We start from the raw sequence: 26,126 nt of genomic DNA on the forward strand, positions 1-26,126 counted from the left end.
TCACAAAGTGCATAGAAACGTATTTTCTTCCAGAATTTGAAAAAAAAAATCTGTGAAACTGTTGGTAGCGGAATTTGGGGCAAGTGTGCCATACGGGGCAAGAGTGCCACCAAGCATTTTTCCTTAAAAACTTTAGTTTAATGATCAATTGTGTATACAATTGGTTGCTTTCCAATGACTAAGTATTCTGAGCCTAATTGCATATAGACCAATCGATATTTCCCATTGTTTTGAACTTATTTATATTGAGTTTCAAAATAGAGCAGAATATTATAATTTTTAATCCAACCAAATAAGCTCTCAAAAATCATGCGAACAATCAACCGAGATAATATTTACACCACCATATAGCTGAGAAAACATGAAATTTTTTGTGGGGTTAGTTGAAAAAAACTTTTTTTTGGTCACTGAAAATTCAATTTCAAAAAAGTTACAACTTTTGGGGCAAGTGTGCCATCTCTGTTTGGGGCAAGTGTGCCACCATCTTTCATAGGCGCGAGCTGTCAAAAATGTAAACATTGTTGTAGCGTGCTGCGGAATGGTGTGGTGTGGAATGGCTTTTGTGAGCGGATTCCACGCCAGAAAAACAGAACAGTAACAAACCATATTGTGGTACAATTGGTGGTCAAAAAGGGTTCATTGGTGACTAAATACATGTAGGAATACATACACTAGTGGTACAAACGTAATAATTTCCAATTATCTAAGAAATACGGTTATTTTAACCAGGTGGTCGTCTTGCCCCATACGAGTGGCACTCTTGCCCCATAGCCCAAAAAAGAACGTCTTTTTGGACCCTTTTTAAAACGCTTCAAAAACTGTTTTGTTTGCACTTTTTTCAAGCGAAACTCATTTATAAGTGAGGAAATAGATGTAAAATGGTTATGAGATTTAAATCGGCTCTTGAAAAACTTGTTTTAATGAGTTATAACTTGAAATGCTTAAGGTGGCATACTTGCCCCAAGTTCCGCTACATGCTGTAAGTATTTTATGTGTTTAGCTTTTTCAGACGATATGACCGAAAAAAGACCCGATTCCTCTTCCGTAGGTCACTGTAGATGAAAACTGTACTTGAAGTACTTGAGTGGTGCGGTCTGTTAGATAGTATGGCAATTATTGATAATAGAAAGTCTCTGAAGACGACAGAAAACACTATTCTAACAATGAACCTTTATCTCTCACAAATAAGATAGTATGTACCGCCATCCAATCGAAAGCAAGTTCAAATAACCTATAAATTGATCCACCGTTTTGTTTAATTAGTGAAAATACTATCGACATTGGACTAAAATTTTGTTGGGATTTGAGATTGGAACCAGTGATCATGAAGCATTTCCAATTTTCCTCGGACGCAGAACAATGAAAAGTTGCATCCGACAACACCACCAGTCCAAAAGCACGGAATGCGATGGAATTTCCGCATAGCAACGAAAACGCTCGCGCGCAGTACAATAACAACCGCCACGAACCCTGCAAAACATGACAGCTCGACTGCAGCAGCGCGAGCAATAACATTGGATTTCTCCTCCGCGCTGTGGCAGACGATGATGAGTGTTGTTTATCAATGTTTATGAAAGTGCTACGCCATCGGAACATTAAATGTGCGTCACCGTTTTCGCTGGTGCAATCCTCTCCCAGCATAGATCATACGGCCGATCGATAGTGCGACCCTTGGTCCCGTGCGAAACACGGCCAAAACAACCCGGAAACAGCAGCTTGATCGCGTGGCGTTGTGGGTGTTGGATAGGATAAAACTAGGCCCCATTGTGTTTTTTTTCTTTCCCCCCCTTCGTTCACCGTCTTCGTACCGCCGCGCAGCCCAAACATGAACTCGTTCCTACGCGGATCGATGAACTACGTCTGGTGCACGACGAGCGTGCTGGGCAAGGGTTCGACCGGGGCCGTCTTCCAGGGCGTCAACAAGCACAACGGCGAGCCGGTGGCCGTGAAGACGTTCAACCAGCTCAGCCACATGCGCCCGCAGGACGTGCAGATGCGCGAGTTCGAGGTGCTGCGGAAGGTCAACCACAATAACATTGTGAAGCTGCTCGACATCGAGGACGATCAGGAAGGCCGCGGTAAGGTGATCGTGATGGAGCTGTGCACGGGCGGCAGCCTGTTCAACATACTGGACGATCCGGAAAATACGTACGGGCTGCAGCAGAAGGAGTTTCTGCTCGTGCTGGAGCATCTGTCTGCCGGGATGAAGCATCTGCGGGACAACAATCTCGTGCATCGCGATCTGAAGCCGGGCAACATCATGAAGTACATCTCGGAGGACGGTCAGACGGTGTACAAGCTGACGGACTTTGGTGCGGCCCGGGAGCTGGGTGAAAATCAACAGTTTGCTTCACTTTACGGCACGGAGGAGTACCTGCACCCGGACATGTACGAGCGGGCCGTGCTGCGGAAGTCAATTAATCGTAGCTTCACGGCGAACGTGGACCTTTGGTCGATCGGGGTGACGCTTTATCATGTAGCGACGGGGAATTTACCCTTCCGGCCGTACGGTGGGCGAAAGAACAAGGAAACGATGTACCACATCACGACGAAGAAAGCGCCGGGTGTTATTTCGGGCACGCAGACCAGCGAAAATGGACCGATCGAGTGGTCCAAGCATCTGCCCGCCCACTGTCAGCTGAAGGAGGGTTTGAAGCAGCTCGTAACGCCGCTGATGGCTGGCCTGCTGGAGGAGAGCCAGGGAAGGATGTGGTCGTTTGACAAGTTTTTCCTCGAGGTGCAAAACATTCTCAACAAAACGGTGCTGCACATTTTCTACGTCAATCGGGCTACTTCGATCGAGGTGTACCTGGAGCCGGAACAGACGCTGGTCCATCTGCTGGAGCACATTCTGGCGCAGACGGATGTACCGCAGGCGTCACAGCTACTGCTGCTCGACAACGAACTGTTTGCGACGAAGGTAGATGCCAACACAAGTGGTAAGTACGAAGAGGTTACAATCATGGCTAACTTCGATTCATACCTTCTCACTGAGGCCGGTGTTTCTCCTTATTTGCAGCACGTGGCTATCCACCGACCGATCCGAGCAATCCGGTGATGCTGTTCAACATCGAAAACTACAACGTTATACTACCGACTGAGTGGGATCTGCCCAAGTTCCCTACATTCCCGAACGGCATTTCGGTGGAGAACGATGCCAGCCTGGCGAAGGTGGCTTGCAGCGTGGGGCACGAGTGTAAGAGGCGAGTGGAGAGCCTATCACTGCTGGACACGCTGATGAACAAATCGGTGCATCAATTTTCTGGCTTTTTGGCCGGTTTTCTGGTGAAGTTACTTAAGTGAGTGCTACGAGACCGATTCATACTAGAAGATGATGTTCTAACGTTCTGTTATTTTTCTTTTCAGACGAACCCGTCATCTGGAAGATATAGAAGGACTGATCTCCGAGCTGACCAAGATGTTTGAAGTGGCAGCATCCAATGTAAAGAACCGAATTTTTTTCATCTTTTGATCATCTAATCAACTAATTTTTCCTCCACTTTTTCTACCAAAACAGCACGAAACGTACCAAAAGCTCGGCGCCACCATCCTGGCCAGCTACGAAACGCAAAAGTCCGACTTCCAGCGCGTCTCCGAGCCAATCCAGCAGCTGTACGCACGCTTCGTCAAGGAGGAATCGCTCGTGCGCGAATGGAACTCGGGCTACCGGGCGCTCCGCACGCCCAACAAAAACCGCGACAGCGAGAAGGCGAAATCGCTCGTCGATCGGCTGCGCGACTCGTGGCAGCACATGTTGCGCGATCGGGCCACCCGCTCGCTCACCTACAACGACGAGCAGTTCCACGTGCTGGAGAAGGTCAAGATAGCCGAAACGGGCAAGCGGCTGAAAACGCTGCTGAACGATGGTGTCCGGCAGGCGGTCGAGCAGGAGGCGGAATGTTTGGCCGACTGGTACAAAAAGGCGCAGACCATCTTTCTGCAGACGCAGTTTCTTACCAAGGATGTCGGTGCGTACGTGGATGCGCTGTACGAGTTGCGCGAGCAGCTGAAGCAGCATCGGGAGGATTTGAAGGAGGAAATCAGCACGGATGGGGAGGTGTCGAAAACGATCGCCGGGAAATCGATACCGACCATGACGTCGACCGCAACGACGACAATCCCGATCGTGGGCGGAGGTGGTGGTGCTGGTGGAGATGGGGGTGATGGTAGCGATGGAAAGGGCCTTTCGGCACGCCAGAATCAGTATAAAGTGATGTGTTTCATGGTGAGTTGGAAGGGAAATTAATTTCAACCCTTAAAAAACACTATATTAACGAATTATTCTTATTTCATCTCCCCTCCCCAACAGAACATGTACAACCAAATCAAAGAGGTGAAGAAAATGCTTCAGCAAAACAGTGATATCTTGGCCGCGACGCAGGGATTACTTCCCGATGTGGGCGATAAGGCGGCCGCCACGTAGCAGTAGAGGAGGGCAGCACCGGGTTGTCCCGCACCCCTCCCGCTCTCTTGTGACGTTCCTGATTATTTGATATACATCTTTGTATGTTAGATCGTTAAAAAGTGAAACCAATTTCTTTTGTGCTGTGTAAATATCTCTGTGTAACAACGCTACAGTATTCTGTTAGTGTTATATATAGAATAATATATAAATTAGAACAAAAAATTATAAACGATTGCGCACGATTGGACGGAATAAAGTATATATTTTCTTATATTTTATGTAAACGTTCCAATGTTTATTTTAGTCTAATTTTATATTTTTAAGAAAATAATTTAAATCTTCAAAATGCTTTTGTAACCACATGGAATTGTGGATGAAAATCGGGCCCATCCTACCGCAGACCGGAAAATGGTTGGTGCGCTCTCCCAACATGCCAACTCGACTCTCCCGCTCTCTAATCTCGCCCCACACCACCACCAACAGCTGGGAAAAACGTTTAAGATATCGATTTTTTCACACCCCTGGGCGGCTGGTTTGGATTTTCCGAGCTGGATCGGCCACGCATGGGATGTTGGATGTATTTCGGTTTCATTCCTTTTTTTTTTGGTGATAATCCGCCTGGGAAATTGGGGTTTTTAAAACATAAATGCGCTTGTAAATTAGAGGGCATTTATGTTGATGTATTTATGGCAAATTTTTTAACAAGTTGACTTCTTAAGAAAGGTGCAGAGTTACAACAGAAAAGCCCAATTATGGGGAATCTAAAACCACATTTTCCCTCCCAAAAGCATGAAAATCTCTTCACTCTACTGACTTATAAAAAGGCCCACCCACCCCTCCCCTCGAAAATGGCAACCAAAAAACCCTCTTAATGTTAGACAATCTCCGGAACATATGATGCCACATTTCATATTCTCTGTGTGTCTCTTGTGCAGAGGTACTTATTTTTCCTTTTTTTTTTGCTCTCTAGCCACTTCCGTTATCTGCACAAGGTTAAAAGGCTCGTTCACATTCCACCCGCCCAAGCGAAAAAAAACGTATCCTTCACGCGCCAGAACAAGGGCAACGGAAAGCCAAAAGCCCTGCAGAGAGAGAGAGGGAAAAGAAAAAAAGGACTGAAACCCTTCCTCTACCAGAAACAACCATCACCATCACCATCATCATCATCCATCATCAACGACGGTGTCTCCTAGGTCGCGCGCTGTGCTGTGCTGCGTGTGTGCGTGTGTGCCAGCCAGACAGAAATCTTCTGAGAGCCTTTCCGTTTCCGGCTGCCCCCCGTGAACGCCGGAGAAAAAGGATTTTTTTCTTCCACCCCCCCAAAAGGCGGCAAGGAAAAATTCGACATCCCCACCTCCCCCAACCGTCACCAGACGTGATTTTGTGCTAGACGGCGGTGAGCAATGGGTAAGGTCGCGGTTGTGAAGACACAAGCGGAAATTACTGTGGCAGAAGTTCTCCCCTGCGAAAGAGAGAGAGAGAGAGAGAGAGAGAGAGAGAGAGAGAGAGAGAGAGAGAGAATGAGAGGGAAATAAAAGGACAAAAAAGTAACAGAGTCTGCCTCGATGCCCTTCGAAGGAGCGGACGACCGCAAACCCAGCATACAATGCCTTCTAGCTAGGGAAGAAGGCACTTTTTTTTCCCCCATACGAAAAAGGATAAGGCGAGAGAAAAGGATACGCAAAGAGAGAAAGGGAGAGAGGGAGAGAGCAAAAAACTGTGCTAGAATGAGAGAGAGAATGCATGCACACAAACAAAAAAAGGCAGAAATCACTTTCTCCTCCGCCTGCTAAGGATTTGTTGCTGTTTTGCTTTTTTTCCCAAAATGCTTCAGAACCACATGGCCATGGTGAATGGGGCGCTCGGTGACAAATTGTTTCTTCTGTTTCAACCCGTGCTGCAACAGAACAAACAACAAAAAAGGGGATTGAAAGAAAAAAGAGCTTGTCTCGTGGGCAGTGATTGGACTTCCCTACCTGAATGTCCTTTTTTGTTCGGGTTTTGCAAATGCTTTTGTTGCTCCTTGTAACGGTCAACTGCACGTGGCCGAGCGGTTTAAATTGCGCAAGCGTTACACAGCGAGAACATACGGTCTGTGCCGGAGGGTGACAGTGTTTCGGTGCCGAAAGGAAGAAGAAGAAAAAAGCTACTAGGTTAGGTGTGTAGTGACATCAACACGCTTTTTGTATCATTTTTTACAACAAAAAAAAACAAAAAAATACAGAAAAACACACTTTTAGTCAAAACAAAAACGCCTTACTGCTCTTTTTCGTAAGAAAAAAAACTGAAATTCTGCAATAATTGAAAGCCGGTTCGATTCACCGCAATGGAGAGAAAGCAGATCATGTGAAAAAAAGAGAACAAGAGAGAAAATTTGCAAAACGCGTTTGCTTGGATGGAGTTTTTTGTTGTTGTTTTTTCTGTATTTTTTTTTTTTGCTCATGGCTATGTGTGTGTGTGTGTGCGAGGAAGGGTGTATGAGGTAGGCGACGCGTTGTGTGGTGGTGTGCGTGTGCATACCCTCCGTTTCACACCCCGTGCCGCATCACGCACACACACACACAAACAGAAAGTGAAAAAATGGATTTTCTCACTGTGTGTGTGTGTGTGCGTGACTGGTGGCGTGGTGTGTGGGATGAAAGAGAGGGTCCCCCTCTTTTTTTCTTGGCATACAAAGAGCTCCCCGTTCGGCCCAAAACCGCAACCGAGCAAACGCCCGGGAAACAACTAGCGACGACGGCGACGGCAACCGGCATATTAAAAATTCAACAACAAATGCCTTGATAACCTTCACCGCCGTGCGGTAGGGCCCGCCCGGCCGGTAAATTGATGAGCAATAATCGCGTGCTCGCCGCCAACCCATGGTTTGTGGGGGGGGGGGGGGGGGGGGGGGGGGGGAAGGGGGGTGGGGCAGCAAATGTAAAATTTACATGATTTTCTTCCGTTTTTATGTCGGCGTTTTTTATGTATTTTCATTTGTACGCGTACAGAGGCTGCTCACCACCACCACCACTACCACTTGCGTCAGTGCGCAAGCGGCCGACATTTTGTCGAAACGCACGCTCCCCGCGAAAAATTCAATACCGTGTGTCCCCGCTACCCACACACACACGCGCGCGCGTGCCCCTGCAGAAGAGAGAAAGAGAGTGGTGAAGGGAGCACCTCACACACACACACGTATGTGCATGCGGGTGTTGGGGCTTATCCGTACCGAAATCATATATCCATACACGCACACACACCCGTAGCAATCCATCAAATGCTGCATGGGAAAATTTAAATAAATGTCCTCTCCTACATGGGGCGGGTGGAGGCGGCAGGGCGCCTCAACATTTTTTAATTACCCTTCAAAAGTCATCTGGAAGAAGTATCAGGAAGAAGAGAAGCAACAAAAAATACAGCGCAGGGAGATCAAGGGAAAATGACATAATGTCAACAAACGTCGCCGCAACCACCGTCGTCGTCGTCGCACACAATTACCAAGCACAGCCAGGCAAGCAAAAAGCGCCGTCCCTTCCCGCACGTACGCAGCCAGCCACCGGGCGCGTCGTCATTCGCTTGAACGCAGAGCGAGAGAGAGAAAGAGCACAAAGAACGCTCGCGCGTTCAACCAAGACGGGCAGCGCCTGCATCAGTGTGTGAGTGTGCAACGAGAGCTCCCCGCTGTTTCTTCCTCGTTTCCCATTTCGTGCGCTGTTGTGTGTGTTGGCTGCGTCGTTTTACTGTTACTCGCTCTCTCTTGCACGCACGCGCTGGGTTCTGGGGTTTTGCCTTCCACTTACCTGCTCTCTTCTACCACACTCTCTCTCTCTCGCCGCTCCCTTCTTCGATGTGCGCGCGTGTGTGTGTGGTGATGTCGATAAAACGTTTTCAATTCCCGGAGACGGGTCGTACCCCCCTCGTCGCAGACCAACGAACCAGTGCGTTACAGTGAAGCGGGTAGAGAAGAGCTTCAGCAGCAGCAGCTCCGGCTCCAGCTCCAGTGACGGTATAGAAGCAGCAGAAGCAGAGGCCTCTCCAAGTGCAAGCAGGTAGCAGCAGCAGCAGCAGCAGCAGCCGCAGTAAGCCGTGCAATTGAAATGTGAGTGTTTTGGTCTGTTTTATCCTCCTTTTTGTTGTTGTTATTGCTGTGCTTCTTTCTCGCCCGCGCGCGCTTGTGTCTATCAATTTCAATTCCTCCGGGGGCGCGCGCGCTGGCTTGTCTAGTGTGTTTAGGGCAGCGCGTTTCCTCTTCATTTCCCGGGCGCTTGTGTTTTCCCTGTCGGCTCAAGTGCAACGCGTCGTTTTTTCCCCGGATTCTGCTGCTCGTTTTGTAACGTGTGTGTGTGTATGTGTGCGTTTCGTGCGTAGAAGATGTCTCTTTTCACATGAAATTTCCAAACAGTTTGAGGTTATTTGCCGCGAAAAATCGACAATTTGCAGTATTAGAATGGAGTTTGAGCGCCTTTTTTTCGCAATAGAAGAAGGAAGCAAAATCTTTTTTTCCATCTCCTCCTCCCGTCATTACCGTTGCCGCCGTCGTCGTCGTCACCATCATCATCATCATCGTCGTCAGCGTTGATGCCGTTCCGCTCAGAATTCAGCAGTTCAGCACAGGTTCCGCGTCGGGTATAGGGGCGAGAGAAAAGGAGAGAGAGAGAGAGAGCGTTACCTCGTAGCAGCGGCTGCTGTCTTTGTGCCGAGCGCGTGAGCGAGACGGCCTGAGATACCCGCCAGGGGGCCCCTGCGGTGCGTGTGCGTGCTCGGTCGTGTTTCTTCGCTCGTACACAACCAGGAAAGCGAAAAAGGTCGCCATGACACTTTTTTCCTCGTCTCGTCCAGGAACAAACCGTCGTTCGCTCGCTGTGTATGTGTGTGTGTGTTTTAATTCGCATCAGGATCAGGGTGGTGCAGCGGTGCTAGAAAAAGGGATCCCTTTCCGGTGTATATGTGTGTGTTTGAAGGAGCACAGGAGCGCAGGGCATTTTTGCTGAAAATCCTTCCGCTTTTTTTACTATTGCCATCGTTTCGGTCGCTCTCGCTCTTCCCCACACACGGGGTGTCGCCCTGCCCGACACAAAAGGGTCTGGTGGCGGCTCCTGTTTCGATGCTTGGCACATCGTCACACCTCGCTCACCAATCTAGTAGTCGGTGTCGGTTAGCGCGGGTCGGTTCCGGCCAGCAGCAGCAGTAGTAAGCAGCGGTGCTTTTAATACTAGAGAAGAGAGAAAAAAAAAGAAAAGCAAAAATAGCCAGCCAGCACCATCCTTTCTTGGTGTGTGGTGTGTGGGACCCAGCCCTAAAATACACACCGAAGAGTGCAGCAGCAGCAGCAGCAGCAGCAGTAGCAGCAGGTAGTAGGGCCGTGCCCCGGTACACACAAACACACTCTACTCTCTGTGTGCAGTTTTTTGAGGACGGTTGCAGCGGGTGAAAAGTATGTTAACCGGCCGTTTGTTAACCTTTAGCCGGAGACAGCACACAAATTCACTTTCCGTGGTGGGAAACACCACGATGAGTTTTGCGTTGTTGTGTGCGCGGCGGTGCTATTACGGTGGTTTTCCGACGGGAAAGCTTATTGAAGGAGAAGGGAAGGAGATTGCACCCGGGGGACACCTTCTTCCACCATTACAAAAAAAATGTGCAACGAAATGCAGGTGTTGATGGTAAAGGTGGATAAAAACAAAACACCGTATGTTTGCAGCTGTTGTTCTGATTGTTTGGTTTGGACGGTTCTTGTTGTTGTTGTTATTTGCCGACCGAGGCAGGTGAAAAAGTGGAGTTTTTCATATATATTTTTTTTAGATAAAACAGTGCAACTTAGGTGTTTTATTAAGTTATTAGGTGTAAAGATGCAATTTTAATGGTTTAATATGTTGGCATTGGTTGGAAATTCACCCATAATTGAAGCCATCTGGCACGTGAAGCGGATTTTTTTGTTACAATTTTATGGTACAAACTGTAAACATCCAAGAAGACCGTGAGGAAGCAACGGAGTGTGTGATAACGGCGTTGTTTTTTATTAACTCAATTTCAAATCTAGTGTGCTTTGAATGTTGTGTTGTTGTTCTTGTCATTAGTAAACTGATCAGGTGTATGCGTCAGTCACAGTTTCACAAACCGCGGGAAACATTTCGTTCCGTTTTCGCCCTTTCTCGTGGGTCATCGTGTCCAGGCCTGTGTTCGTGTGAGTGTGTATTTATTATTATTTGATAATTGCGCGGCGTTTTGTTGTTGTGTGTGCTTGCCGAACACCCAAGCCCCAAGCCGGCTTGGTGTTGCTCGCGAGCTCTGCCGTCGTTGCGTGTGTTGAGTGTCCACGGGGTTTTGGACGATTTCGATTCGCGCGCGCTGCTGGTGGGTGTGTTTTATTTATCTTATCAACATGTTCGCTGTGTTTGTGGTGTTGTGTGGCTGTGTCTCGGCCCAGCCAGACAAGACCAGACACAGCCCTTTCGTCCGTCGGTCGCTTGATACGCGCGGCTGTGTGCGTGTGTGTGTGTGTGCGCGCGTAAACAAATTAGTTGTTGCTGTGGCGTTGCTGTCAAACTTTGTGGCGCGCGCGGACCCTTTCCCGCAACTTTGTTGTTTAACAAACGAGTGTGTGATGTGTTGCTGTCCTGCATGCAGCGAGTGAGATATGATGGTGGTGCGTGTGTGTGTCTGTATTTTGCGCCGTGTAAAGTGCATTTCCTGATAAGGCTTTCTCTCTTGACCTTTGCAATGGCCGGCGCCGCCGCCTTCATTGCTCTTTCTCCAGCGCATGGTCATTCAGTGTTTGTGTGCGTATGTGTGTGTTTTGGGGGAAAAAGGTTGTAACACATTGTTAGAAGCTGTGGGAGCAATTTACCGGCGGCACCGGCACCATTTTCCGTATCGCGTATGCATAAGATTATTCACATATTCTTCTTAGTTGGTCGTCGTTGGGGTTGGCGGTAAAAACTGACTCTGGAGCGCCTCGAGCCTCTTGTTTCGGGACCAAATAATTATCACTCGGCGAACAAAATTCGCACCACGGTGTGAGAAATCCGCCGGAAAGGGGAGAGGAAAATGGGGCCGCGTCTGGCGTGTCCGTTGCCTGCTTGGATGTAAGCATCCGTCGTCTTTGCATACTGGGTTAGGGTGTTGTGCTGCTGCTGGTGCTTGCTTTGGTCACTTGGATGGCAAAATTGGCCCCTCACATCACACATAGTCAATGGTCGAGGGGGGGGGGGGGGGGGGGGGAAGAGAAAAAGTTTGTTGCAAATGTTATTTTTGCTTCACAATTTTTGCTCCCCCCCCCCCCCCCTCTACTGGTTCCGGGTTTTCACCGACGTGCAAATGTAGTCTCCTAGTGGTGGTAGAGGGTGAGATGGCTCCCCTTCTTTTTCTTGTCTGGCAAGATACCAGCAGGGAGGGGGGTGTGGGGTTTTTTTTAGGGATTTTCTGAACATGCGCGCATCAAGCCCCCAGCAGGCGGCGCCCCCAGAAAAGTGTATGTGTGTGTGTTTGTGTGATTTGGAGTCCATTTCCGTGAACCTCTAACCCGGTGTGACAACGAGAAAAAATGTGAGATCAAATTACTGTATGCAAAAAAACAGAAAAAAAACCCATCACCAAAGAAAACAGTCACAGTTTTCCTTTCACCGGGCCCCATAACGGGGAAAAAGCAATTTTTGCAATTTTCTTCACTCTTGCTCACTCTCTGTCGGCGTCTTTTTACATGGAACATGGTCCACTCCCGGCTCGAGTTCGTTTCCATCCCTCTCATCTCCCTCCCTCCCGGCCCCCCAAAAGAGGAGGGGTGGTTGGTGGGGTGCTGTGGGGTGCCTCTTTTCTACCCTTTTGCAATGCGCCTGCGTGCCGCCATCTCTCACACCAGCAGCGGGGTGGTCACATTTTCCCTCTCTCTTTCTCTCTATATATCTATCTCGTTCTCTTTTTTCACAAAACCGGGCCCCTGGTGAGGTATGTATCCGTGTGTATGTGTGTGTTTGTGTGGAACGGAGCTGCCATCTTCTTTCTTGAAGCATAAAACCCACCCCGCCTGTGTGCCTGTGTGTGGGTTTCCGCGACGTTTTAGCGAACGCTGGTGGCTGGCGCTGTGGCCGTTTGCTGCTCTGCAACGGGTGAAAAATTTTGCCAATCCCTTCTCCCACCCAAAAATGAAGCGGTGCATCCAGTTCACCATTTGGCACTTCCCGGACCAAGCTTGCAGCTCTGCAAATAATGTTCCGGTTGCATGTATAATACCTTTTTGTGTTTCCTCTTGGTATTGCCGAGAGCGCATCAAGCGCACACATTGTCGGCGGCCGGCAAATTCCATTGCATCGGAGGAAGTGGCATGCGTTTCAGCAGCATAAGCATATTTTGACACGAGCGCGCGAGGCCCCAGCTTGCTCAGTTTGTCTGGCAGCAGCAGTTTGTGGCAGACGTGTACAATCGGTTACAAATAGCTACGTTTACGCTGATGATACTGATATCATCTCAGTTTCTATCAGAAAAAGGCCCATCGCAAAAGGTCGTGCTTTGGTGGAAATGTATGTAGTGTTCAGCAGGATTAACAAGACACTATGTCCAAGTTGATTCGATCGATCTTCGGATAAACACTTAGCAAGTCAGCAAAAATACCTGGAAGATGCCGGATGTCAAAACTGAGACCTTAATTTTATCACTTGAGTACTCACATAGACCTCTGGGTTATGTATCTTGTCAAAATCTGACAAAATCCGAGAGGCGCAAGTGATGCTGTGATTTTAAAAGTCGCAGTCATGTCATTCGTATGAGATTAAGTCCTTTTACATGGTCTAAGTCCATAGTAGGCTTCAATACACAGTGCGATTTGGAATCCTGAAGACTCCCAAGCGCGCGATCCAATAGTCATCAGATTTGGCGCGAATTGATCATGGAACACCATTGGGACATGAATCCTTCAATTCAAGTAATTGATGATAGAGAGGTATGATGAGATCTTTGTTTTGTATTCCAAATGGTTTTGAAGCAACTGATCGTTTATCATCCTCTGTCTCAATATCATCGAACACTAGAATTATATGCCCTGGCCTTACATCTATGCCTGCTTTGTTACTAAACCAACATGGAGTTGAGTTGACAACATGGACTTACCGGAATAAAGCAGTAGGATATACCTGTGTGTCTTCATCAACTACTAATATCGCTGATGCTCTTGAGCTCTCTAACCTGTTTTAACATATGTAGGCGACTTTTCCCTCAAAACTGGAAGTAGAAATGAATCCTATCCTATGGTTTGTAATGCTCTAAGTACACCTCTTACATCTCTTAGTACCTACAGCCCGACTATATAGACATTGCTGGTGAGAGAGAGAAGATTCAGTATTTATGTTATTTTAAGGTATCTTCTATAAACTCACAATATGCGCTGCATAAGACTCTAGTATTTCTATTCCATTTGGCACTCTCTATCCAAGACCTCCAGAACTCAAATCATCACACCAAGGATTACGGGGAGTAGTCGTGAGTCTTCCTCGGATCGATTAGAGCTTTGTGGTGATTCTTTGTGCGTTTTTGTGCGGCCACCTCCTGCCTACCTCCCTTGCGCGCACACCCCTACTATACCCCCTTCGTCCAGGTGATGGTGGTTTTGTTTCTTGTGCGTGTGAAAAGAACACCTTCTTGCGCGCCGAGTCGCGGTGTGTGTGTGTGGTGAGCTTGTTGGAGCGGGCTGCTGGGCGGGGTGTGCAATTTTATTGCTCGATTGCTCTTGGTGGTGCAGGTATGGTGGAGCCTTCTTCGACAATGCCGCTTTGCTCCAGCCCAAGGACATTTTTCGCTTCCTCAATGTGAACCAAGTTGAGATGGGTTTTTTTCTTTCTTCTCTTTTGGTTTGGGGTTGGCTGGCTGGCTGACTGTGAGGAATGCGCACGCCTCCGAAAACGTGCATGTGTGGTTGTGTGTGTGTGTGCATGTATGTTGTCTCATTTCAATAGCTACTCTTTCTCTCTCTCTCTCTCTCTCTCTCTCTCTCTCTCTCTCTCTCTCTCTCTTTTTGTTCGCTTGGAGACGTGTGTGTGTGTATGTAGCTGTGTGTTTATTTTACCGGGGCCTCTCCCTTTAGGGGATGGACGGTGTGCCCTCTGCGCTTGAATCCGGTTCACTCTTTGCCTTTGGCTTCACAATGCGGGCGTCTCACAGGCGACGACACGCAACGCGACACATACACAGAAACCCATTCTAAACGAGAGAGAGAGCGAGAAAGAAAGAGAGCAAACGATGTGTAATGCATACCAAACCCCCAAAAACCGCACAGCAGCGCTCAGCAGACAGAGAGAGAGAGGGTTAATCGCAGCAGGCGTCTCTGCGCCGTGAAAAGCAGCGAGTCATTCCCTTTTCAGAGGGGGTGCTGCGCATGTAACATGGGGGCGAGTAGGAGGAAAACGAAAAAGAAGCAGTAATGTAATGATTAAAATGTCGTGCCAGGGGACGACGCGCACGCGGACGAGAGCGGCAGAGCAATAGTCATGCGTGTGTGTGAGAATGAGCTGTGTTTGAACAAGAATGAACGTGTGGTGGTAGGTCGGTTGCAGGGCGCGCGACATGGCGCGACTCGACCGTCCCCGCCGCTCCTCTTCCTCTTCCTATCGTACACCGAAATGATGTGTGGTCGCCGGGGGTCATTCTTTGCACTGCAAGACACAAGAGAGCGACACTGCTCTGTGGCTTTGGGTTGGGTATTAGAGAAGGGTTTGGCGAAGAAAATGCATCGCTCACCGCCACCGCCAAATGGGGTGTGGAATATGGGGTGAGCCGCAGCTGTGTGTGGCATACAGTATTCTAATGAAGTAATCATCCTGCAAGGGGGTGGGTTTGGAAGGGAAAGAGGAGCCGGAAAGATATTCTAATTTCTTTGTGTGCCGCCCTCCTGCCCCACGACGAAAATGTTCCTCAACCCACGCAACAGAGCGTGTCAAGTGCAGCTGTGTGTGCATTTTTGTGGTTGAAAAACAGGGGAGGGGGGACCAAAATAATTTTAAAAAAATACAATGTTATGCACTCATTTTACCCTTCGCTCGTGGTGCCACAGACAGCAGGGAAGTTGTATTTTTACCCCCCAAGCGCTGTGAAAACCTGAAATTGTGCATAAATGACATTAAAAAAAGAAACGAAACAAAAAAAAAGAATCCGACACGGTTGAACGCGCGGTGGCGGGTCGAGCGAGCAGAGAAAAGTACGCCGAAAAGAGAGAACAAGAGAGAGAGAGAGCGTCTGTGTGCGTGCGTGCGTGTGTGCGGAAGGGAAGAGTGTGCGCGCGCGCGCTCGCGCTCATACCGCGGAACCGGTTACCGACCACGAATCTCGGAATGGCTGCCGCTACCGCTTCTGCTGCTGAACGACGCGCACACACACACACACACACGCGCGCGCGCCTTCTCGCCTTTCCGTTCTGAAAAGCGACAAGGCAGCAGGAGTGAAAGAGAAAAGGGGAGCGTGTGTGTGCGCGCGCGCGCGCATACGCACACCGCGCTCTTCGCTCTTCCACAGACACGGAGCGGTGAGCGAGAGAAGAGCGTGTGTCGTGCGCGGCGCATTCCTCTTCGGTCAGAATGGTCCCCGCGCCGGTGGACCCGTCTAATGCGAGTGAGCGAGAGGGGGCAAGCGAGAGAACCATGGTGTACCGCGCTTTGATGCGGAAAAGAGTAAGTGTGAGAGAGAGAGGGTGAGAACACGGGCAGTAAAAGAAGCTGTGCGTCGGTGCTCTGCCGGAGCGTCATCGGCACCATGGGAAAGTGCGTGGAATAACACGTGCGAGCAGCATTACGGGAAAATATGTTGTAGGGAAATTCTAAGAAAAATTAAAGAGTTTCGTATGTTGATGAACCCTGCTATTGGATTGTTTGTTCGTCATCACGTTGAGATTTTCTATCAATTCTGAAAACCATTTTAATGGGAGTATCGAAGAATGTTTGTTTTTGTATTGAACAATTCTTCGTATTTTGATAGTAGATACAACTACTTGATAAAAATCAAGATATAAACTAACATCTATCCTACTTTCTCATGCACTTTTGAAACATTATAATAGATTTTGTATTTAATTGTTTTTATCGTCGGGAGATTTAACGATACTAGCCAGCTTAGTGGCTGGTTTTATCTGGTGTTTGACAATTGGCGGCTGAAATCATGTCAACACTCATTACAAAATAAGCATGAAACACTGTAAACAAACGCTTATTAGTCACAGGCTCGATCAGGTTAGGTTACAAATGATTGATTTATTTTTATTTAATGGATTTTTTGTGTTGATAATTAAATATTTTGTCAAGAAAGGTTTAAAACTGTTCGATATGTTAAAGTTTATCCTAAAGTTTTATGACTTATTTTGGGCAGAAAAAAGGGCTTTAAAACGCATCTCTGTACACAAATGCTGAAATATCCTATATGGCGGAACGTAAACTGTCGTCAAATGGATATGTAACCCGGACGAGAACGATATTATTCCACTGACAGGTTGAAATTGCAGCTTCCTAGCTGGAAATAGAAAACCGGGTCCTAATTTAAAAACAAACCCACTCGCGCGTTTGACCACCGTTCCAACACACTGTGCTGTGACTTTTTCCCCCCCCGGGACTGCGCTTGCTCTCTCGCTCGCTCGCTCGCTCACGGTTTACCGGGAAGCCGCTCTCGCCGCTCCCGTTGTCGTGTGGCGCGTCATCGTCGCGTGGCGGTGTGTGTCGCGTCGTCGTCATCGGGGTTGCCTTGCTTGCGCTCTCGCAGGTTCGAAGCGATCGCGGTGCGGGTTTAGAGAGCAGTTTCTCACCACACTCTGCCGCGCACCGCCGTCTAGGATTTTCGTGTGTTCTGTGAGTTTTGAGCTATACTGTTGCTGCTATTCTTATTGTTGTTGGTGGTGGTGGTGTGGTGTGTGCCTAGTGGTGTACAATATCTTTAGACTAGAGCTCTGCTTGTGACTGCTGCTGCTTGCCCTGCCCTGTCCTGCTTGCTGCTACTTTTACCTTTAGCGGAGGGCGGCACAAGACCCTCTTCCTCTTGCCTGTTGTCCCTCTTCGTAGCAGTGTGCGTTAAAGATCAGAGGCGAGCTGCGCGCTCCTTTCGCGTGTTCGGGGCTCTAGGGGGGCTTCTTTTGCCCATCACTACCACCGCGTCGTACAATATTGCTTGCCTGCTGCCCCCGTGTGTCTCTGTGCATAGGAGAAGCGAGAAGTGCGCGTCGCCATTTGCCTTTTTTGCGTACCTGCCTGCGCTGTGCGCGCCCTTTAAGCTAGAGGTGTGTGGTGCATTTCTTGAGCATTAGTAGTGAGCCGCGGTGGCAGCGGGGCTGTGGTAAGTCGCGCGGAATTGACTTTCGATTGTCGGGTGCTGCCTGCCTGCCTGCCCCCGAGGGAAAAGTCGTCTAGGAGTGTGTGTGATTTTGTTGTTGTTGTTTTTTTTTTTTGTGTAACATGCTGCACAATTTCTTCCTCCCACTGCCTCTTCTCTCATAGCTCGTTCTTTTTTTTTGTTTTCTTTTTGGTATTTAAGAATAGAGGTGTGCAACATCTCGCTTTTTCGGGGCAAAAATGTCGGTGTGCTCTCGATGCGTTTTTGGAAAGGGGGGGCAGGGGTAATTACGTTGTGTGTGAAGCGTGCTGTTTGTGTGCCAGTGTGTGTTGATGAGCAAATCGCGCTTTGCGCTTGATTCTAATCCGCCCCGAGAAGGCGGTTGGTGGAAAGTGCGTTTTTCCTCCAAAACAAAGCTCCCTGCTTCTTTCTCCTCACTTGTGAGCATTTTCGATTGGTTCTAATATACTTTCTTTCTTACTTGATTGGTTTGAAATTTTGAATCTGATTTTGAAATTTAAATTAATATTGAATTTTTTATACGTTTTTGTGAAAATCGATAAACATTTTTCATCCTTCTAATAATAATAATTAACATTTCTGCTAATTTCTTTGATTTTTTTTTCCTTTTTTCCCATTCTCACTCTCTCTCCCCCTCGCATTGGTCCACTCTCTCCTCCTTTGGTGGGTTGAATTTTATTCATTTTGTGTGCTGTTGCTGCTGGGGATTCGAGCGGAGGAAGAGTGTTTAAAAATAGATTTAGAATTTATATGTTACACACACACACACACACCACCGCCTCCGTCACCGTCGCCACCACTACCACTAACCGTCTCTTGTACCTTCTTTTATCTGCCCCAGGGTGATGAGAGAGGGAGAGAGTGGAAGAAGACCTGTCTCGATCTCGTTTCCCAGCCCCTTCCTTAATTCCCTTCTTCATGCCTCTCATACCTCGGTTTTCTTCCTTGCTGTGAGAGGGTAAGAGAGAGAGAGAGAGGTGCTGGGGGAAATGTTGAAATGAGAGGATTTTAATTTTTGAAAATAAAATGCCCCTAAAAATGGTATTATTGATTATAATTCCCTACATTCAGAACAGTCGAAATGCGTTCTATATAATTCAAATGGGTTATTTTAGTTCTATTTTCGAGGAATCCGATTGGGAAATTTAGATACTCTTCTTTAGTATCTCTTTCTTCATTTACACATATTTTAAAACTACCAATGACGGCCTTTTCCCAGCGTTTGTGTGTAGGTTTTTGTCTTATTTGAAAACGATTCTAATTTTATTGTAATGAAGTGTATTATTTGGATGAAGAAAAGTTTGAAAACGATTCGTTTTATCCCGTTGGCTTTTCGATCTTTTCTAATTACCAGCGGCCTTTTTCCAATTGCACATTGTTACCCATCCCACATATGGGAGAAGCGGGTGCAGCATATTACGACGCCCCAACCAGATGTCCATATGGGGGAATGTACTAAAAAAGCACAAGACCCCTGGGATATCGGATGCAATTGTAAGCTGAGTGAGCTCCTCACACAAACATTCATTTTCATTTTATTGCCGAAAAAGCATTAGTTGTTTGATTTTTCTTTTTTTGAAAATTAAAAGTAAAATTTTATCCACCACCACACCACCACCACCAAACATGGAAGCCATTATGGCGTGCGAGGAAACACACAGAAGAAGGGTGTGTGTGTGTATGTATGTTGGTTTTATACACAAGTGCAGTCCGGTTTGGGGTGGGGTCGTGTGTCTCTCGCGGGTGCCTGCTCTTGCTCTGCTTCGTCGTGTTTTTCCTCCCATCGTCATCATCATGGTTGCTGTGTTGCTCGCGAGAGTAAGAAAGAGAGCGCGCGTCACCACCAGTATTGTTGCTCTCATACACACACACATACATGCACGCACGCACAACCCTCCGCTGCCGGGGCTAATCGTCGTCACCAAACCCGACCGACCGACCGATGAGGGTGATTATTGGAATCGTTCGCTCTCTCATTCTCTTTCCCTCACACACACATTCTGCTAGAGGGGGTTGGAAATAATGTAGAAGAAGCATGGGTTTTGGAAAAGAAGACGAGGGTTGGCAGCAGGAGGGCCCCCATAGAAACAGACACATAAACATTATATGAGCGCACCACCACCACCACCACCAACCGTCACCACCATCGCCACCATTTTATGCTCTCCTTGTCGTCGTCGTCGGGGTAGGGGGTTGAGGCTGCACAAAGAAGGCAGCCTACGGGGTACGCTGCAGTGTTGGCTGCGGGAACGCGTTTTTCTCGGATCGGTTTTCGGCGCTCTGCTCTCTTTCCTCTTCCTTTTTCAGTTTTTATCAATTCTTTTTCCTTCCCTTACCCACACCCCCTACCCTGCCGAAGGGGTAGAAAAAGACGATGATGGTGTGGTGCTCTTGAGGAAGGGTGTACTGCACCCGCATATCATAAACCATGAAGTCATTATCCAGTGTGCATTGTCAATTGAAGCAAATAGTAAAAATGCATTTCTTTTGGGGTTTTATGATGATGTTGTTTTTGATTTTTTTTTTTGTTTTTAAATGTCAATTTTTACTAATATTTCGCTCTTTCTCTCTCTGTCTTTGTGTGTGTTGTGTGCGATTTCTTTTGCAGAAAGTGCAGCGGAAGCTAAAAGCTAAAACCTACACCACCACCACCGCCATCATCTTCATCCCCCCTTTTGTGTGTGTGCGCGTGTGTGTGTGTTGGGGCGCGTAGCGCTACGGCGACGACGAAGACAAGGAGCAAGGAGAGGTGTGTGCAAGTGCATTTTGTTTTATGAAATTTTCCACTCCCCCTCCCCCATTGATTCCATCATCAACCAGCAGCGCCATCTTCTCTCAGTGAAAGTTGTGTGTACGTGTGCGTGCGTGTGTATGCGGGCGTGCTTTGGTGTGGATACAGATGCAACAACTCCTCCACATCGCCGCCGCCTCCGCCGCCATCTTCCGCCAATTCCGCCGGAATAGCGTAAAAAACTCGCGCGTTTAGTGAATTGTTTTATTAAAAATATTTGCGGGCGACGTGCGTTTTTGGGTTCTATTTTTTGCTTTTTGCTTTCGCCGCGTGTGTTTGTGTGTTGTGAGGGAAGGGTAGGAAGAAGAGGATTGTTTGTGTGTACTGCAGTTAAACAAAAGTGCATCTCTCGTGCATTCACTTTTTGCGCGAAAAGCCCGCGCGCGCGTGTGTTTTTTTTAGTGAATAAGTGGCGCAAAAAGAAAGAATAGTATAATAGTGTCGCTGCGTGTGAGGAATTGTGCAATCTAGTGTTTTTTTGTTTTTTTTTTTACGGTGGGAGTCACATCTCCTTACGCATCAAAAAGTGGAGGCCGTGTGTGTATGTGTTGCTGTTCTGTTCTGTTGTATCCTTCTCTTTCCGTGGAGAACAGGGACGAGAAGAAGTGTTTAAAAGGAACGTTTTTGTGCAGTGAGGGAGAGACGCGCGATTTCATAAACAATAACACACGACACACACATAACCGGTGAGTGAAAGTGTGCACTTTTGATGCAGATGCTAGGCGGGTTGATGGATGAAGGAGGGGAGTCGAGTGTGACCTTGAAAAAATATCTCTAAATAATTTATTAGAATTCGGAGAAGAACGGTTAAAAAAACATAGCGTAAAGAATGTAATGGAATGTAAAATGTAATTTATGATTAAAAACTCCGGCATAATTTTGTTTAAAACCGAGTTTACTAACAAAAATCATAATTTCCCTTCTCCTAAGACAGTACGCAGCCAGCTGCAGCCGAAAACAGACAGCCGTCGTGCACGCAGCCATTGCACCCGCTGCTGCTCCGTGCCGATCGGGGTACATACAGTCATCTCTTTCGCGCATTTCGTTGCCCACTGCCTCTCCCTGTATCGCATCACACACACACACACGTGCCCGTGTATGCATTAAACGCTTCGTCGCGTCCCGCGCGCTCTTCTCTCACTACCACACTACCATCCCCCGCGGGCTTGTGTGCGGTGAAGCGCGTCGCTGTGTGTGCTGCGCGTTGATCATGCATGTAGCAGCACATCGAAGCGCCGCTACCCACCACCACCACCATCATCTCGTGCACACATACACATGTGTGTGGATGTAGGTGGGCGCTGCTGTTATGTTTTGTGTAGTAGTGCTGGCAGCCCGGCGGTGTAGTGGTGGTGATGATGGTGGTGACGGCGGAATATATCGCGGACGCGAGCGAAATGGCTGCCGCCGCGTCGCTGCGGTTTCACGGGAACGGGCGCGCGCGTGCCTTCCTGTTGCGGCTACCACCAACCATCCCACCGTCTTAGGAAGCGGAGAGAAGAAGATAGCGCATTTTAAATCGACAATTTATTTTGCCGGTCCACCGCCCGCAGATCAGATCGGTGCAATTTTGTGTGTTTTTTTTTTGCATTACATTTGTTCACTGTGCTGCAGTGAGCGAACGCAACACATTTAAAGACACATTTTTATTGATAAAAGTGTCTCGTAAATGTTTAGGGCATTTTGAATTTTTTTTTAATCCTTAGCATCATGATTGAAGTTTGAGTTTGAACATTTAAATTCGATACATCATCCAATATGGACTGCGGACATGTTTTCAACGAGAATAAGGTTTGATTGATCCGGTGGTCGGGGTCATCCATCCGAGACGCGATAACTGGTATGATCTGTTTATGTTTTTCATTAACACACACGCGCGCGGTCTCAAGTGGAAGATGTCAACGAACTATGTGATGGCTTGCTGTGTTGAGTTTATGTCAATAAAAGCAGCACTGCACTGTGACATACTTTAGCAAGAACGGTAGGCTTTGATCGGGTTATTTTTAACATTTAAATTACAAAATAGTTCAACACTCAACATACTTTCCCATGAAAGCTTAATGCACTAATTCCTTTTTTTTTATTAAATTTCACTTTCCGATGAAAACGAAATTGAAAGGATTAATTCTTATACTAACATTGGTTCTCGACACTTTTCAAACCCCTTCGTACTTCATTTTGGTAGGAAAGAATGGAATGCTTTGAGGCCTTAAAGAACATAAGAGAAAGATAGCGAGAGAGAGAGAGTGAGCATTAAACACTTTTATATGTAAATCGCGTGTCAAAAGGAAGGGCGGGATTGTATCTGGATCATGCCAACGGCCAATGTCACAAGCTCCATGTGCTGACAAAAGTGAGAAAAGAGCATCAATCCGACGGCGATGCGTGCAGATGCAGATTAGGATACGGGAGATGAAGGTGTCTCCCATACAAAGACGGTCACCTTTTCCACACAAAAAAGCGAACACTCAAAGCAAACAGAGACAAACGGTGCGCGCCAAGTTTCAAAACAAAGAGTAAGAAAAAAAGGGTGGCTTTTCGAAAAGGGAGTGTTAGAAGTAAGGGAGCTCTCCCCTCCAATCGCTCACCCCGTGTCTAAATGCGCGAGTGGGTGAAGATGGGTGAGCGTGTCCAAGGGTTGCTGCTGCTCCCCGGCTTTTTTCAGTTTCTGGAAGGAAGGAAGGCAGGGAAAAGCTCTATGTGGGGGATGGAGCCTGCTTGACTTGCTTGCCCTCCCCAATAGTACGATGATGAGTGGGGTGTTAGGGTGTGTTTAGGGGTTAGGTTCGCCGACGTCTTGAAGTTTGTTTTGTTTTGCTTTTTGGGTTTAGCGCGTTCCTCTCGCTCTTGTATGTACGTGTATGTTTGTGCATGGGGGAGTTATGCCCGCGCGTGGGTTGTGTGTTCTCAAATGCTGTGGCGGAGGGGGGAGGATGCTGATGGTTTGTTGGGTAAGGCTTATTCAGCACTTTTTCAGCAGCGAGCGCCCCCATCGTGTGTTTATTATTATAATCAAAGGAAGGAGGAGGATGATGGTTCTAAAGAGGTGTCACGGGGGGAGGGTCACACCGGTTCTTAAAAGTTGGTTTTAGATGAAGAACAATACTTTCTCTTCTCTGGAGGATTTTGGAGCTCGGGTGTGTTGTTGGTGTGCTGCCATTCTGAAAGAGGAAGGATTATAAACGACAACAAAAAAGGGGAGACACAGACAAAAACCATTTCGAATATCAGCTTTTTTACTTCTTGTTGAATGGAGTCTGTTTTCCCCTCCCTTTTGGGAGGGTTCCTCTGGGTTAGGGCTTTGTATTCGGGCGATGTGTATATGTGTCTGCTTCTGCGAAGCAGATTTGAATAATGTGTCACTGTTTCATTTCGTTTCCCATTTTTCCCCATCATCATTGCAACGAGATTTGCATCGATTGGAAGTCGGCAAAAAAATGCTTTCCTTTACATTATTTTAAATAATTGTCATTGTTTTAAAGGATTTAAAATTTGTCATTTTTTTGTATTACAATGTGACAGCAAAATTATATCGGCTTCTAAGCTAGAAACAAAAAAAACGGTGCTACAATTAATGGATGGCAGCAGCATAAATCCGCGATATCAATCAATTGATGGGTGTGTGTGTATGCGATATGCTTCAATGCAGAAGCAATCAACCAATGCGCACTAAAATAGCACACACACAAACCAAAAAAAACGCATTTTTATGCATGAAATGCGTATAAAGTGTGATGGTGGAGAAGCATAGAGTAAGAGGACGGGGAACTGCTATGGGCGGGAGAAGGACGGAAGTAGCAAAGGGCTTTTAGCAGAGCAAAAATGGAAGAGAAGAACGATCGCGCAAGCAAGCCCCCCGCCGGTTCGAAAAAACAATGGAACAATAAAGTTTTGCGAGAACAATAAGTTGCCTCCCTCTCCCTTCCTCGGGTGCGACAAACAGCACCACACACACACACACGACACGACACGTTTGGTATCATTTGGGAAAATCCGAGTCGTCGGGGCGGCGTGTTGTGTGTGGAATGGGAAAGATGGAGGGGGGGGGGGGGGGAAGAACACACTTTGGGGGATATGTGATGCTGAAACATGTTTTACTGCTGAGTGGGGGGGAGGGGGGGTGTAAGGAAGAAGAGGAGGAAGGGGAGCATGTCCTTTGGAGCGTAAAGTGAACGAAAAAGCGTGCGATCCAATGGAGGGGAGGGTGGGGAGGAGCGCGCACGGAAAACACAAAAGCCACAGCCAGCAGTGTGGAGGAGGAGAAGAAGATGGAAGCAAGAGAGGAGGAGGTACACCAGAAACGAAATAAAATCGTTGTAATGTATTTTGGATCCAGTTTTGGATATATATGGGAAAAGAGATGGAAGGAAGAGGAGGAGGAGTTTGAAGGGTGTAGCGAGGGGCGGCAGGGGGCGTCACTCTTCCAAGTAATCACAAAAGAGCGACCCCTGCTGCTGCTGCTGCTGCTGCTCCATCCCTTAAATGGTTTGGTAGAGAAGGGGGAGAGGATGACAAAGATGGATCGCTTTTAGCTCGCCTCTCTCACTCTGTCTCGCTCTCTTTCGTGCTCTTTTTCTCCTTTATCGCTTGTCGGTAGAGGATGGGCGGCTCCGTGTGCACGCCGCACCCTACCCACTCCCCTCCCCTTTTATGGGGTGGGGTGGGTGGGGCCTTTTTTGTATTTTATTTCCAAGCCGCCTCCCCGCTGTGATGAATTACTTGTTGTGGGGGGTAGGGGGAATGAGGTTGGGTGAAGGGTGGGAGAGAGGACGGCCGTCTCTTGCTCGGTGGTGTATTTTACCATTTATCTCCCGCTGTTCGTCTCTGTGTGTCAGTGTGTGTGTGTGCTGTGTGAGTGAGTGCGTTAGAGCGAGACAGAAACATCCTCCACCGTCGTTGGGAGGGAGGAGAGCTGGTGGGGAAAAGTCTTTTGTGGTCTTTTTTTGGTGTGTGTGTGTGAGGAGGCAGAGAACGAGTGAGAAGGCGGGTGAGGACAGGAAATTAAAAAATCTATACCAAACCTCCACCATCTTCTACACCCATCCGCGCCTCCCTCGGAGGGGACGGAGGGTGGGTGGTTGTTGCTTCTTTGCCGATTTGTTGTGTTATGCTCTTTATGCCGTGTGCGCGCCACGCAGAGTTTCGCGGCTTTTTTTTGCGCGCGCGTTGAGACGAATTTTCGCGCGCCCGCCTGCTCCACACACACACACACAGGCGGCACACGGCTCCACACATTATTTCATCTTTGCATTTTCCTCTTGTGATGGTTGCAGTAACTACATTTTCCTCTTTTGGGTTTGAGATTTTGGGGACCGGTTTGTCTGTGTGTGTGTCTGCTGCGCCTTGTGGCCGTCGATGGTTACATTCACACATACACAGTACAAGGGGTGAGTTTAATCGACCGTCCCGCGTGTGTGCGGGCGAATCGGTAATTGAAATGAAATTGCAAAGCGCTTTTTCATGACTCTCTCGTTCGTTCCAATCCAATCGAATCTTTATTGCAAACCATGGGGGGTGGGTAGAAAGGGGAGAGAAAGCGGGTTTCTTGGTTCGTTCTTTCGGGGCCGCCGACGCTTTCCCGCGCTTTACGCGATCGATCCAACTTTCTTGGCCCCAGCGGGGAAACGGGTGGAG

General features: G+C 47.8%; 2 protein-coding genes across 51 annotated transcripts in view; both read left to right on the forward strand.

The window, feature by feature from the left end:
• Nucleotides 1-1,147: 1,147 nt before the first annotated feature.
• LOC120957464 (inhibitor of nuclear factor kappa-B kinase subunit epsilon) lies at nt 1,148-4,683 on the forward strand. The gene is made up of 5 exons (XM_040379678.2): nt 1,148-2,939; nt 3,020-3,299; nt 3,367-3,442; nt 3,518-4,225; nt 4,310-4,683. The coding sequence occupies exons 1-5, from the start codon at nt 1,826-1,828 to the stop codon at nt 4,421-4,423; spliced, it is 2,292 nt and encodes a 763-aa protein (XP_040235612.2). The 5' UTR covers nt 1,148-1,825; the 3' UTR covers nt 4,424-4,683.
• A 3,620-nt stretch (nt 4,684-8,303) lies between these two features.
• Nucleotides 8,304-26,126, forward strand: part of LOC120955220 (zinc finger protein 271) — a 68,345-nt gene continuing 50,522 nt past the window's right edge. For 12 of the 50 annotated variants that reach the window (XM_049609216.1, XM_049609220.1, XM_049609223.1 and 9 more), the window contains exons 1-2: nt 17,055-17,202; nt 20,310-21,178. The gene's annotated coding sequence lies outside the window, so the exon portion shown is untranslated. Of the gene's footprint in view, nt 8,487-9,418; nt 9,739-17,052; nt 17,203-20,309; nt 21,179-26,126 lie in introns of those variants that run through there. The other 38 variants (XM_049609250.1, XM_049609242.1, XM_049609221.1 and 35 more) reach the window with 11 other exon arrangements.

Source organism: Anopheles coluzzii, chromosome 3 (genome assembly GCF_943734685.1).
Source record: "Anopheles coluzzii chromosome 3, AcolN3, whole genome shotgun sequence".
Taxonomy (NCBI): Eukaryota; Metazoa; Arthropoda; class Insecta; order Diptera; family Culicidae; genus Anopheles; species Anopheles coluzzii.